General features: G+C 41.6%; 1 protein-coding gene across 1 annotated transcript in view; it reads right to left on the bottom strand.

Annotated features, from left to right (window-relative positions):
- Window positions 1–4,041: 4,041 nt before the first annotated feature.
- The window catches only part of PARL (presenilin associated rhomboid like), an 82,909-nt gene continuing 70,736 nt past the window's right edge, over window positions 4,042–16,214 (bottom strand). The window contains exons 9-11 of the mRNA XM_073666605.1: window positions 14,538–14,639; window positions 8,859–8,956; window positions 4,042–7,049 (exon numbers count right to left, since the gene is read on the bottom strand). Of these exons, the coding sequence (XP_073522706.1) occupies window positions 6,944–7,049; window positions 8,859–8,956; window positions 14,538–14,639 (306 nt within the window). The 3' untranslated portion in view covers window positions 4,042–6,943. The remainder of the gene's footprint in view (window positions 7,050–8,858; window positions 8,957–14,537; window positions 14,640–16,214) is intronic.

Here is a 16,214-nt window from a genome sequence, read left to right as displayed (position 1 = left end):
TAAAAATATTTTGTTAATTCCTACTAAAATGACAAGCGACAAAAAATAATTAAAAAGACCATGAATGGCCATAATGCAAAGCACCAAACACAGACCCAGTCTGTTATAGGACGTCGGTCTACTGTTAACTGTCTAAATGAATGGTGTCTGTCTAATAAACACGCTGTAGTTTTAAACATGAAATGAAGATGGAATGTGTACATAGGTGTTCCACAATGATATTAAGTAAGAGACTTAATATGTTGTTTGCTGGTCAGCATGTACAAAGACCATACATATCCATCCACTTATAAAAAAAGGCTTACAAGCAAAAAAGTGCATATAAAAGTGCAAAAGAATGCTAATATGTAAACCAAAAAAAATATATAATTTTATATACAACAAATATTAAAACGTCTTATGATAATACAACAATAAGGAAGATATAACATACATTGTATATAAAGACATTTTAGCTGAGTAAATTACCAGCACAACTAAATAAACAAAGTGGAAACAACAGTCAAGCCACGACCCCATTATTTGGTCAGTATTTTTTCTCAAGAGTGGGCGCCAAAACCAGGAGTGGGTGATAAATGTAGAATTGGTGACTTGTTTCTATTATACCTTTTCTCTGATTGTTCCTCACCTGGTTTTGGCTCCCACTCCTGAGAAAAAATACTGACCGAATACTGACCAAATACTGATAGTGGGGCCATAGCCTAAGTTAAAGATACCATACTGGAAAATTCCAAAGTGTATAGGACAGTGAGGGTAATCCCCCACGCATATCACCACTATCACTGCGGCTTCATCAGGGGTAAGTATTTTTAATTATTGTTTGTGGCTTGTCATTGTAGTAAGAATTAATAATAAAATATTGTTAGGTGATCACCTTTGTATACATACTTCTTTTTCTCCTATATCTCGCATTTAGATTTGGGAGTGCAGATTTCACAGGATTTTATTTGAGGGGGTGGGATCAGTGTTGCTTTTCCAGAGACTTTGTTCTACCCGTAACATGGGAACCCCTTTATTTCCAGTGACAGATGACGGACCTGAGTGAGGGCTGGTTTTGTACGGGATAAGTTAGGGGCTTTTATTGGTAACATTTTGGGGTACGTAACATTTTTTGATCACTTTCTTTATAAGGCTGGGATCACATTCTTGTGTTCTACACTGAGCACTTATGTCGGGGTTTCCGTGTAAATTCCACAAAAATGCGATTCAGACGAAACCCCCGACAGAACCACTCACTGTAATGAGGCAGATGGAGACACTTTGGACTCCTTTTGGCATCTGTTCAGGTGGTATCCGTTGTTTTAGGCGTGCACAGTACTTTGTTCGACGACACTTGTGCGCTAAAAAGAGCCTTACAATGATGGGACACCACTGGAACAAAGACCAGACGGAGTCCAAAGTGACTCCATCTACTTCATTATACTGAGTGGTTTCGTCAGGCGTTTTGTCTGAATCGCACTTTTGAGGATTTGGGCTCATCCTCATGAGCATTTAAAATGGACGATAAAAAATGGGATTACACTGACTATTGTTATTGAATGAATCTGTGTTCATCTGCGATTTTTTTTTCTCAGTTCGGATCGGAAAAAATTGCTGCAGGCTGTGAGTGGCTGCATATATCAGACATGTTCTTTTGTTTTGTGAACCTTGCATTTTTTCTTTTAGAATTTTTCTTAATGGCTCACATAAGTCCATGGGATTTATTTTTTATACCAAACAGGCGGATTTATATCTCTATCATATGATTACATCTATTCAATATTTAACACTGTGCAATACCTTGTCTACCTATAATCCTTGGGGACATGGGGCCATTCTGTCCACATTCCTTTTAATGTTTTTTTAAGCATGTTTGTTTAAATTTTGATAAAGATTTTTGTAACTACAATTGTGGGTATTTATGCTTCCCCTTTTTCGACTCCGTGTCTGGGCACACAACAGGGCTCGGAAGGAAAGGAGCACCGTTTGACTTTTGGAGCGCAAGATTAGCGGATGCCATGTGACATTTGAAGAGACCCTGACATGCCAAAACAGCAGAAACCCCCACAAGTGACCGCATGTTTGAAACTACCCCTCTCGAGGAATTCATGTAGGGGTGTAGTGAGCATTTTTTATTAACAGAATTGTATAACATTTTAGCCTTATCCTTCTTTTTTGCAAGCTAAACATTCCCAGATCCTTTAACCATTCTGCGTAGGACATAGTTTTCTGTCCGCTCACCACCCTGGTCGCTCTTCTCTGAACTTGCACCAGTTTTTTTTGTCTTTTTTAAAATGTGGTGTGCAGAATTGGACACAGTATTCCAGACGAGATCTGACCAAAGAGGAGGATAATTACTTAACGTGATCTGCACTCTATGCTTCTCTTAATACATCCCAGAACTGATTGCCTTTTTTTGCAGCTGCATCACACTGTTGACTCATGTGCAGTCTGTGATCTATTAGTATACCCAAGTCTTTTTCACATGTGCTGTTGCTTAGTTCTATTCCTCCCATTCTGTACATGTAATTTCCGTTTTTCTTGCCCAGCTGTAGAATCTTGCATTTTTCCCTGTTAAATACATTCTATTAGTCGCTGCCCATTGTTCAACCTTATCTAGATCCTTCTGAATCCTGTCTCTGTCTTCTCTAGTGTTAGCTATCCTTCCTAGCTGTGCATCGTCTGCAAATCTAATTGGTATACCTTCAGTTCCCTCATCTAGATCATTTATAAAAATGTTGAACAACAATGGGGCCAGCACAGAGTCTTGTGGTACCCCACTTAAAACACTCTTCCAATTGAATGTGCAACCATTTATTACCACTCTTATGAGTACAATATTATAATGCAGATTTTACTGTTATGGCTTGCGGGAGCCATGACCCATTGGGAGAGCCTTGAAGGTGCCAGAACAGCAGAATAGTTTGCACACTCCATATTCAGAGACCTTAAGTGTCAGAAGAGTAGAATCCCCCTCTAGTGACCCAATATTGGAAATTACACTCTTTGGGAATTTATCTACAGGTATAGCGACAATTTTGACTCCATGGGTGTTTTCCAGCAGCAATGGATGTTACCGAGTGAAAATTGCAAATCTGCCATTGTAGTGCCAGTAGATTGTAGTGCCTAGTACATTGTGTCCAGCTCGTTCTTCTGAAGACATGCATCTGTTAATTAAACGGGCTCTCATCACTACTGAAATGCCAAACGTGGACGCTAAATGTGGTTTAAACACTCCGGGACTTAGAAGGGAGGGGACATTTGGATTTGGGAACGCAGAATTCACTGAGTTTCTTTTGGGAGGCGAGGAGCCATAACGCTTTTCCAGAGCCTTTGTGCTACCAGTAACATGTAAGCACCCTATATTTCCATTGACAGATGGCAGACCTGAGTGGGGACTTGCTTTTTTGCGTATTGAGTTGAGTTTTATTACATTTTACATAACATTTTGGATCACATCTACCCTGTGCTCTATGCTGAGCACTTACATCAAGGTTTTGATCAAAATTTCTGAATGACGTGATTCAGATGAAACCTCTGAGGAATCTATTCACTATAATGAAGTAGCAGAATTACTCTGGACTGGTCTCTGTTCAGTGGTGTTCTTTTCAGATGTGCATAAAACTGTAGCCCAACCCCGCTTTTATACACGCTTAAAAAGACGGACAGTGCTGCATCACAGGCCAGACACTGTCATTGTCCACACGGTCTTCATCTCCCTCATTATGGGGAATCTTCCTCTGGGAGTTCTGTCTGAATCACATATTTCAGAGATTTATATGGAAACCCCAGTGTAAGCGCTCAGCGCAGGATTAATGTGGGCCGAGCCATACTGCAATCTTTGGGAGGCAGAATGAACAAATCAACATCAGGTGAACAATTGGTTTTACTTATTTTTTACGCCGTTCCTCGTGCGGTATAAGTGATAAGATTATTTTATTCTTCCGGTCATTACAATTATAGCATAACAGATTTATATCAGTCTTTTATGTTTGGCTACTGTCGCACACTAAAAATCAGCGAAAATATGCAGCGTCAAAAACTCATTGTGGGAACTTAATATTATATACGTCTCCATGAGTTTTTATTTGCAAAAAAACAGATCTGAACAGCTCTATATATTACAATGGGTAGGTGTTATATCTGTGAAAAACGTGGCTCAAACATATACATGAAAAACTGTTACAGACGTCTGAATAAGGCCTATGTTCACACAGAGGTTTATTTGAGGAGGTTAAAAACGACAGCTCTAGTGGATACAGCTTCAGGAAATGCTCCTTCCTTTGGGAGTTTTTAATTTTTCTGGAATGTTTGGGAAGTTATTTTTTCCTGAAGCAATTTTTGTAGCCTTTTGATTGGACAGTGCATTATCCATCAAGAGACATTTCAAAATAATGACATGCACTTTGTTTTCTCACACGAGACATTTTTTAAAGCCTAAAGAGGAAAAAAAAAAGTTCACAAAATTGAACATATGACCAGTAAAGTGGCTTTACAATGATAATTTTAGGAAGATCCATTCAAGTTTTTTTTTTAAGTGGACTCCCTCCAAAGAAATTCCTCAAAAAAACTTGGTGAGCTCGTCATTTTCAGGAGAGTGAACCTGCCGAGTTAGGTGCTTCAGAAAACATCAGCTATTTTTTGCTTGTTTCCTAAACCTCCGTCGTTTTTTATTTTTCTTGCGTTTTTGCACTATCTTTTTTCCGGATGTTATTTTACTTAATTCAACAATAAAAGGTTTCTAAGCCAAGATGCAGGCAAAATGCTCAAAAAGATGCCCAGCTTTTTTTAGCCTTTCCATTAACTTGTATTGTAAAGTATGTCTTTAGAGTGGAAGCCATCCGAAGAATGGTCAAGTCACTTCTTTTAACTGCTTGACATCTTTGGAAACGTGAAGTGGGTAAAAGACGCTCACAAGAGTCAACATTTGAGCAAGTCGTTTTTTTTACATAGAAATGCATATGTTCATTCTTTTCAGTGTTTTCTGGGCACTTTTTCAGGTGTCATTCGGAATGGAGCCATGTACATACGGCCACGGCCCCACTATCATTATTTGGTCAGTATTTTTTCACAGGAGTGGGAGCCAAAACAAGGAGTGGGTGATAAATGCAGAATTGGTGACTTGTTTCTATTATACCTTTTCTCTGATTGTTCCTCACCAGGTTTTGGCTCCCACTCCTGAGAAAAAATATTAACCGAATACTGATAGTGGGGCCGTGGCCTACCTTAGAGAGCTTTCTGAATATGAGTGTGGTACTGTAATAGGACACCACCATTGTATAAATATGTTCATGACATTAAATAACAACCTATTGGCAATCCACACTTGCATTGTGGGGGTGGGTTGGGAATTTGGAAATTCATTTGGGCAGCACTCCTTAAAGAGGTTGTCCACTACTTTTACAATGATGGCCTATCCTTAGGATAGGTCATCAATGTCGGATCGGCTGGGGACCGACACCTAGCACCCCTGGAGATCAGCTGTTATCAGTGTCTGTGGCCAGAAGTACTCGCTTGCCGAGCTGCTACATCTCCTATTGATTTGAATAAGAGGTGGATGTACAGAACCCAGAGGCAGCCACTAGAAGTAGACTGAGCAGCTTCGCAAGTGAGTACTTCCAGGCGGCGACTGCCGCTGCCGACACCAAGAACAGCTGATCAGTGAGGGTGCCGGGTGTTGGACCTCGACCGATCAGACATTGACGATCTTATTCTAAGGATAGGTCATCAATGTAGAATTAATTGACAATCTCTTTAAGTGAAGCCTTAATTCAAAGATCAAAGTTAATGGGGTTAATTGAAGTGATAATGGTTGTTACAGGCAGATGTTGGCGGTGTAAAAGGCACCCGTCAGCCGAAAGATGCCTACTCGGCTGAGCACTGGTGTGCTCTATAAAAGAGCTGCCGCAAGACATCAAAGATGGTGGCTTTATCTCAGGGAGAACAAAAGGATCGGCAGTCCAAAATCAGACAAGCCTGATCCTTAGCTACCCTGACAATCATCTGTTTGGGGCCCAAAACACATCAGACTGTTGAAATTTACTTGAATTGCTGTGGTTTCTTCTACTTTGTGGACTAAAGAGTAATAAAAAAAAATAAAGAACTATAATTATGTGGTTGCAAAAATGTGCACAACTTTAAACTTACACTTTGTTGAAGCCTCATTTGCATATCAAATCCATTTTTATATCAATTCAAACGCTGATTTGTCAGTTACAGAGGAACAGACTGGCCATATCAAGGTATTGCTGGACTTGTCTATGAAAGAGCTACATGTGCATATAAATAGTTTGTGGTGACACCCTGCTGACAGATTCCCTTTAAATGTGATAGGGAATGTTGTTGTGTTCAGAAATAGCCAATTATAAGGGAGTGTTCCCACTTATTCAACCACACTATTTTAGTTTATTTTTTGATTATTTTCCCCCCTCAAAATGACTTGTTTGTCTCTTTAAGGATTGGTACAGATTTAGGTGACAATAAAGGTGGGAAATGTTCTGCATTGACTCTTCTTGTGGTAATTTTTTACATGGGTGTGTAGAGTTTTTATATCCACTCTATGTGCAGCGCTGTGTATTTCTTCAGTTTTAAATTCTTCTAGAATCATGAATGTGTAAATAAGGCCCTAATGAATGAGTCTAAGCCGAAAAACCAGACACCACCTTGTGCGGTTCCACAAGAAAATGCCACACTCTTTTCTAATCTCATGCTCAAACCTAAATGAAATTTCCAAATGGGATTTAAAAATGTTGCATTTTATGGCACATAAAAAATGTATTATTCTTCCAAAAATGTGCTTTATCTCCAAAAAATATAGGTCTTATATTTAATTTTTCAGACTTTGAACCAGATTTCTCAAGAAAATGGGTCAAACATTTTCTAGGCAATAATCAAAATGTATGCACATATAAGAGTGTCCAAATTAATTTAGTAATAAAGTCTTTCTGCCACTGTTGCTCTGATGTCAAGATCCTCCACTCCTTGGGGGGTTACTCCGAAACTGATGCCAAATCTTCACTAAGGGTTCCCTCTTTTTCCAGATAAGCTCATGGCCATACAAGGCATACCAGCTGCAGTGGAGATAATGTAAAAAAACAAGATGCTATTAGTCCAAGTTTTATGTTAATTTAATAGATAGCAACATTCTCCTGCTGTGAGCGATTTTATCTTACAGAGTTTACAACAGCTTGTTGCCAAGATCATTAATCACCAGAACCTGGCCAGTATTATTCTAGGCTGAAGAGTTTACTCCTGAGATTCTAGCCACCTGTTACCCAGCCCCATACTTTCTCTACAATAGTTAACTGATCACCTGCCTCCCCCTACCTCTCAGCTCCTAACCAGTTACCGGTCCTTTAAAATCACAAGTGACCCCACTCTACCCCCATTAGCAGCACTTTGCAGTATTCATTGCTCACTTGAGTCCTGCCAAAGGTCATGTTATCTGACTATGCAAATAAATTGATAACAGTGTAGACCTTCAGAACAAACACAGTAGTAGGATTAAGCTCAATAGTAGGACAAAGCTACTGAACTGTCACTTTAGGAGTGGTGGCCAACCTCAGCAACAAGGAAATGAAAGGCTGTGCAGGAGTGAGCTGATAAAAACACATATTGAGAATAAGGCAATGTGCCCACAATGCAGAAATGCTAAGGATTTTTTCCTGAGCGTTTCTGCATCTCCCTGGCAGAAAAAAACGCATGCGGATTGTGCATGCGTTTTTCCTGCCAGGGACATGCGGATGTGAATTGTTCTTCACTGGCATTTCCGCATGAGGGTTGGCAAGCCCTTTTCCAAACGATTTTAGCATCACTTGGAAAGTGCTCGTCAACTTGCCACACTATATAAATCCATGCAAATGGCATGGATTTATATAGTGTGACCCGAGAGAATGGTAAAAAATAAATAATATACTTACCTTCTGATGGCCCCCGGTGTCCTGATCCAATCTGTCTTGGCTTGCCGGCAGCTCACGGTGGACTAAAAGGACCTGGCATGACGTCATTTAGTCATGTTAAGGGTCACGCGACCGCCGACGTCAGCGGTCACGTGACCCGTCACATGATTAAATGAAGTCATGGCAGGTCCTTTTCAGACCATCGCGAGCTGCCGGCAAGCCAGGACGGATCGCTATGGAGAGCGGGGGCCATCAGAATGTAAGTATAATGTATATTTTTTATTTTATTCTTTTTTACAGGTACTATGGTACCCGGGTCCGGAGGAGAGTCTCCTCTTCTCCAAACCCGGGTACACATTGAACCGCCTGGTATCTGCATGTACAGTTGCAGTGATGCGGATATCATGCGGTCCAATGCAAGTCAATGGCGGCGAAATCGCCGCGATTACGCAAAATAGTTGGCAGTGCTGCGCTTTTTTCTGTAATAATAATCCGCAGCGGAAATTTCCGCAGCATGTGCACAGCACATGCAGATCATCATTGGGGAACATGGAAGACCTTCTACCAAGCGTTTTTTAAGCATTTCTGCAGTGAAATTGCATCTGTGTAAACGCTTAAACGCATCGTGGGCACACAGCCTCACTCTTTAAAATGTATAGCTCATTTGCATATTACAAATCATAAGTATGTGAAAAAAAACAAGACTCTATTTATACTGGAACGATCAGGATTATGGTGTTTATTTCTGGGCCTGATTTTGGCATTTGGCACATTAGCATCTGATTTAGACTCTATTCACAATGGTATCTGTTTCCAGTGGTACCTCAAGGGTTTCCTTCTTTTTGTGGCAAGAATAGCTTTGGAGGCTATGCTTTCCTTGTCAGTAAAACCCCTGAAGCCTGACACTGCCGGTATAAACAGAGCAAAATACCTTGAAGTGCAAAAAATATAATTATATTCCAAATAGATCAGAAAACTTACATTCCAAAAAGGGCTCCTCCAAGATGAGCTGCATGATCGAAAAACTTCCAGCCCAGTATCAAACCCATGGAATCCAAAGCAAGGATAAACTTGAGAGCCTATGCAAAATAATCAAGAAATATTGTATCAGGCAAAGACAATGCACTTATTGTGTGAATAAATACATTTAAGTCATGCGCATTAGCTAAATAACAGAAGCACAATGGTTACAATTTATATACACTCTTCAACTCAAACTACAACACCAAGAAGGAATGGAATTATGGAAATCACAGGATCGATAGAGATGTTAATGATATGCAGATGTTGGAAAAATGGGTAAGAAATGTATTCAGTATAGAGAATGCTGGCAGCACAAGCAACATGTGGCCTGGTGGTGTTGTGCTGAAAAACGGCACCTGGGACACTGGGGAAATGGATGCACCACTGGCTCCATGGCCAAATCAATCCAACACCGAGTTGTTAGGGTACCTGGACTGAAGGCAATAGGGGTCCCCACAAAATACTGGGAGTAGGACAATTGTGAATTCCCCTTATGTGAAGGGCTCTTCATGGTGTTACACACACCAGAGCAATCTTTGGCTATCATTGCACGGAAGACAAAAGCGGGACTCATTGCTGAAGAGGATAGACCTCCATTCATGTTTCCATTGCCATCTTGCTCTGCACCATGACAGCCTTGGAGAGGGTTGGCATAAGGTCAATATAACAACTGTAGCTGGAAGTTTGGCTCATAACCTGATGGTTTTGTGTTGACCCTGTTTGAGGCCTTAGACTTGGTATGTGAAACTAATGTCACTTGCAGTACAGAATAGATCAATCGTGGAACCAGTCATACAGCCATTTCCCCAAAGTGTCCCAGCAGCTACTGTGAACAGCCCTCCTGGCACACGTTTCTGGACTCTATTTCCTATCGAGCACATCGGAGATATCAGTGCTCGGTCTTTGGAAAGGGAGCTGCTGGTAGCGGGCCTTGATGATTTGCGTGCCCAGGTGTATTTATTGTGGCAGAACATTCCTCAGTCAACCCTTAATAATCTCATTGATAGTAAGTGCATGTATTTATGCGCGTGGCACTAATACGTGTTACTAAATATATTGAGAGGTTTTGAAAATGTCATCATCATTAGCACGTCACTAACATGTGCATTCATCCTGTGACTTCCATAACTCCACAACTTTTCCTTTTCAGAGTTGCAATTTTAATTTTGAGATTAGTTATTTATTTTTATATTTCAGAACAGCTAGGGTTTTAGAAAAAGGCCTATTTTACGTCACAACCTTACAAAACATAAGATAAGTTGTGAAATTGTATAGCATTTTTGCAACATAATAGGCATACTGTAGATATAAAAATCTATGGCATGCTTTGCTTTCTGGACAGATTTTTGTCCCGTACACGTTTTGCACTGTATACGCTGTAACAATTCTGCCATGTATGGACTGAGCTTCTGATTGTGCTTTCTAGTGCCAATCACATGGCCTGTGCTGCGGTGGAAAGCCGAATCAATCTAATAAAGTAATGACAACGAATACTCAGCCATAAAATAACTTCATACAGCGCTTATGTTGTACCTGTGATCAGATCAAGTGAGATTTTCTCAATATTAAAGCTGTATTTAAAGGGGGTTTAATGGTAGTGGAAAATCCCTGTCCCCCCGGCTGCAGGTTGGTTGAAAAGAAATAAACAAACTGCAATTTACACACATTCCCCAGGTCCATCAATGAGCATCCGACGCTGATCATGGTGTCTGTCACTGTCTGCAGTGGCGATGTCATGTCAATAGCACTGCAGCCTATAAGTCAGCTCAGCGGCTCCGCAGTGCTGTCGCCATGATATCAGTGCTGCAGAAATAACAGACACCAGGAGCAGCGGTGGAGACTCAGCGCTGGACCTGGGGAGGGTGAGTAGAGTGAAGTTTGTTTTATTAAAAATAAATAAGGATTTTCAGAAACCAGAACATCCCTTTTAAAAGGATTAAGAGTCACCTATCTATCAGTTTCTGCTTGTGGAAAGCACAACCCACAGCACTTATGCAGCTGCAGTACTGCTCTCTATGATGGTGAAGCCTGTTCTATTAGTTAATGACAATCCTGGCTAGTTATGGTAAAATTTATAACAGCATAGCTAAGCATCAGCCATTTAGAGATGTGGGAATGTTGGCGAGCCGAAAACCTCTGGAAATGACAGTAGTGAAGACATGGCGATGTAACCCGCTTGTTGGGAACGCATACCTCCCAGGCAATCTAACAACTGAGACCTGTAGTTTATTCACCGTAGCTTTCATCTTTGCATGGGTACGAGAAGACACGGCTTAGGAATCCCATTTGTGGTCACCCACTACACTGTGCAGACACTTGGGCCCTTTGGCAGACGTGTCACAACACAGGGTTTCATATTCAGTAGTGCCTCCACATGATCCCTGCTCTTAGTCATGGGTACTCGCTCTGCCACCTGGCACCCTTCCATACTACTTCTGCCCACAAACCAAGACTAGTGTGGCTGCCAGCTTCCTCACAGTCCTGTATTTTGCCTTCTGCGTTTCCTCCATAACTAAAGGAGGCATACAGAACAGGGCAGTTTTATGTAATGATTCAAAGGCTTGAAGCACTTATCAGTTTGATGCCTGTTGTAACACAAGATAATACTTTGTTTTACTGGCCTCAGAGGTGCCTAGGCCTACATTTTTAATGCTTAAAATAGACAGGTATGGCTTGTACTAAACCCACATACACCTTGTCTTTTTCCTTTCTTTCCCTTATATTTTCTCTTATATTGTCCTCTCCCATGTTCTCAACTATGTCCTATGACCAGTTACAAAACCTGGTGAAAAATAGCTCACTACTTTAAAACTTTTAAAAAAAATTGCCACAAGGATTTTGCTACCCAATTTGAGAGCAGTAGGATGTAAGGGAATACACAGATTCCAGAGATGTGTCACTTACTGAGTTGCATGCTGTAGTTTTGATAAAATCAATGTTTTCTCTGCTATAGATCTAGCGGTTCTCTGAATGTGAAGTCCTGTATAACCCTGGCTACAACACTTATTGACAGCCTTACATATGGACTGTGCATAGGCAGAAAGCTACCCATCAGTGGTGGGGGCATATGTGTCTTTGTTCCTCTCTGCAGGGGGCCTCCCTCATACACCTTACAGACTGGCCTGATGGTTAAGGGGAGTGGGTGTCAGTATCTATACCCAATCAGGGGGCCAATCCCATGAAGAAGATAGAAAGTAAAGAACCATGTATGGGGAATGTTGTTAGCGCTGTGTCTTCAGAGGACTAGGATCTGCTGCTGAGGCTGGATCATGGTGTCACTACCTGGACTATTAGAGATTGGGGATCATCGGCCACGTGGTATTGTGTTGTCTTGCCCACCCTGCTGGACTTGAGGCACTATTTTAGGGACCAGTGTTTTTGGCTTCGGATTACCAGGTGGTGCTCCCGGATTTGTTCTTGCTGCCATGTTACACACTCTGGGGAATTATATCGATGCTTATTAGTCCTCTAGTCCTAATCTCTTACTGATAAAACAGTGATTTTTTTCAAAATTACAGCAAGCTGCCCAGTAAGTGACACATGGCTGGAATCAGGGTCTCTGTCTCTATATTATGCTGCTCTCAGATTAGGTGGCCAAAATTTGGTGACAGATTCTCTTTAATCTTGGACCATGGCTATGTCATGGTTAGGTTTGCAGTGTTCTTATTCTTAAGGTTTTTCTTTCTTATATGTTTTAAAGGAAACTGTTGATATGCCCTAAAGCAGACCTGAGCAAACTGCAGCTACTTCAGCTCTTTGGCTGTTCCTACCCGGCACACACCACGCGGCTGCCCCCTGCTAATGATGGTACAGGAAGCCTACTCCATTTTCCATCACTCAGCTTGTGTGACTGAGTCTCTGCTCACCGAGCGCAATCACGAGGACATCATACTGTGTGTGGGGGCCATCATACTGTGTGGTGGATTATGAGGGATCATCATCATTGTGTGGGTGAGGTGGAAGGGCTATCATACTGTGTGTGGGGACATCATACTGTGTGGGGGATTATGAGGGATCATCATCATTGTGTGGGGAGGTGGGAGGGCTATCATACTGTGTGTGGGGACACCATACTGTGTGGGGGATTATGGGGATCATCATACTGTATGGGGGAATTGTGGACTGGAGGCATCATATCGTGTGTATGGAGCCGTGATGGGGGATTTCATACTTTGTGTGGGGGCTGTGGTGACATTAGATTGCGTTTAGGGTAGTGTACAAGGTACAGCTAGACTCATTAAATATACTTAAGGCTAAATAACAGGAGCAGTATGATTTATAAACAGCAGTAAAGCCCCCGTCTCACATAGCGAGATCGCTAGCGAGATCGCTGCTGTGTCACGGTTTTGGTGACGCAACAGCGACCTCACCAGCGATGTCGCTATGTGTGACACTTTGCAGCGATCAGGCTCCTGCTGTGAGGTCGCTGATCGCTGCAAAGTGTCCTGGACCATTTTTTGGTCGTTGCTCTCCCGCTGGTCAGCACACATCGCTGTGTGTGACCAGCGGGAGCAGCGATCAGGCTGGTAACTATGGTAAACATCGGGTTACTAGGGGCACACGCGCACTTAGTAACCCGCTGTTTATCATGGTTACGAGCCTGCTAAAGTGAGCGGTAACCTCCTGCTCACTGTAGCAGAGTGGTAACCATGATAAACAGCGGGTTACTAGGTTCGCGTGTGCCCCTAGTAACCCGATGTTTACCATAGTTACCAGCCTGCTCCTGCTTCAGCAGGCTGGTAACCAGGAGCAGGTCATCGTGGAAAGATTCTTTCCACGATGTCGCTGCTCCCCTGATCGTTGGTGAGCCTGCCTGTTTGACAGCTCACCAGCGACCACATAGCGACGCAGCAACGATCCCTGACAGGTCGTATCATTGTCGGGATCGTTGCAGCGTCGCTAAGTGTGACGGGGCCTTAAGTTATATGGTTTTGATTAGCTGCTACTGGTAAGAATACTTTTTAGAATAGGTTTTATCTCTATTTTTACATGTATTAGCAGTAGCAGCAAGTCAGCACAATTAACTCTACTCAATATGAAGGGATAAAATTGATATAAAATATTAATAAAAAATAATAAGTAGAATTAAGTTTGGACAATTGATTCGGCATGTGGTACCTTGGGAAAATTGCCCACTCCGGCCTATAGTGTGACTTCATGAATTATTATATCGCGCCCACCATATTTTTCTTTGTTTAAACGGTTTGAAAATCAATAAAAAATTACATCCAAGAAAAAAAAAAACCTTACTTGCATTGGATCCATTTTATATTTGAAACAATACAGGAGTGTTCCCCAACATTTGGCTCTCCATGTGTTGCGAGACTACAACTATCAATATGTTCCGGGGCTATAAAGACATGGTAAGGGTAATAATTTTGCAACAGCTGGAGAACCACATGTTGGAAAACACATCCCTACGGTATGGCCCCACGAGGCAGATCTCTTCCCCAAACCTCACTGTCCCGTGTACCTTAATGCGGTTTTCAGAAGTCCATGACGATAACCAAAGAAACAATCAATACAAACGTGTGGCCTGTGAACATATCCTAAGTGCTGTGTCTCCTAGAGAAATTCTATGGCAGCAGAACATGTACCTGTGGCTATTAGCCAACCGAGGAGATCATTTATACATACGTTTCCTGCTGTAAATGTAAACATAGGTAGGAAGATGATGGCAAGCTTGGCTTCAGGCATTTTTGTACACACCACGGCGAGGATTGTCATGATTGCTCCAGACTGAAAAAGTGATCAAAAAAAGAATATTTAGTAAATAATCACTGACATTTAACAGATTCCTAGTGTAAGGTTATGTTCACATGTTGCTTTTTTCTGCAGACAAAATCGAATCTCTTGACAGTAAAAAAGCTGCAGTCAAAAAGCCGGTTTTGATGGCTTTTTGCTGCTTTTCCTGCTGCGTTTTTCAGGGTTCTAAAGTTCAGCTTTACTTCCTCCACAGGAGCATGAACAATACAAGGTGTTAGGCCACCAATGCAAGACATATGTGAAATCATAAAACACTTTTGGAAAAAAAGGGCAATTTGATTAAATTATTTAGTGGAAAGTTTTTTATGTCTGAAAAAATAGTGACTGTTTTGAACAAAAAAGTTCAGACGAGTTCATGAAAAAATACACAACTGCAAATGTAAAACCAGTGTAGGGGGGTTTGAATTGGTCAGGCATAGTTTACCTAACACAATGGCAGTGCACTGAGGTGGTCTGGCACGGTTTATTTTCTCACATTGGTCAGGGCCATGGAGTTGGCAGGTATTGTTCAATTTCACACAATAGTCAGGCCATGTTTAGTTTTACACATTGATTGGGCATTGAGATGGTCAGGCATGGTTTGCTTTTACTACCACTAACATCCTGGCAAAGTCAAAAAAATAAATGGATTTCACATTCTGCTGTACATGCTTTTCTAAACTAAAAATGCTGCAAAAACTGATCGCAACAGGTTTTTTTTTTGCTGCATTTTTTTGCATTTAATCATTGCTTTCTATGGGTGAAAAAATGCTGCAAAAACAAAGATTGACATGCTGGAGTTTTAAAAAAAGCAGCAGTTTTCCAATTCTGTAAAAAAATTTAAAAAAACCAAACAAGCGAGTGCATGAGATTTCTGAAATCGCATAGCTTTTGCTGGTACTGTAAAAAGCAGCTTTTAATTTGCATAAAAAAACGCAACATGTGAACATAGAATAAGACTCATTGATTACATGCATTAGAAGAGCTGCATGTCATGGGGTTACCGCAACAGTTTGGATCCAGAAGACCTCAGCGGCAGATGGCTCCTACTTCGGCTTTGAGAAGAAGCACTTCTCCTTCATTTTAATTGTGCTAGCTTCTTTTGGCAGAACAGGGGTTAGGCGGCCATGTCGCATTTCCCTGTGCTCACAGCTAATCTCAGTTAGCCACTCCTTTTCCCTTTACATACCAGGCTCTGATTCTAAATCCTTGTCAGTGCTAGCTTTTGCTACATGGCGGAGGATAGGGAGGAGATCTATGTCAAGGAGTATTGAAGGAATAACTTGTGACTGTCGCGTGGTTTGTAGGCGTGGTTATTCCTTATCCTCCTCCGGTTTTGGTTTATTCCCCCTTCCTTTACACCTCGGTGCTTGCCTCTCTTATATGTGTGAGAATATTTTGTGTGCCTGGAGTTTTCTGTTTACCCCCGTCTGTGTTGCCCCATTTGTCGGGTGGGTGTACTGTGGTGTATAGTAGCGCCCCTCTTCCCCGGGTGGAGGGCTACCTCAGGTGTTAGGCTGCGTGCCCACTATAAAAGTTTTTCAAGCGTTTTTGCTGTGGAATTTCCGC

This window comes from Phyllobates terribilis, unplaced genomic scaffold, assembly GCF_046119375.1.
Source record: "Phyllobates terribilis strain yellow unplaced genomic scaffold, ASM4611937v1 Scaffold_2__4_contigs__length_985480577, whole genome shotgun sequence".
In the NCBI taxonomy this organism is placed as follows: domain Eukaryota; kingdom Metazoa; phylum Chordata; class Amphibia; order Anura; family Dendrobatidae; genus Phyllobates; species Phyllobates terribilis.
The sequence above is the reverse complement of the archived record's forward strand: the minus strand, read 5'-3'. Positions and strand labels throughout refer to the sequence as shown.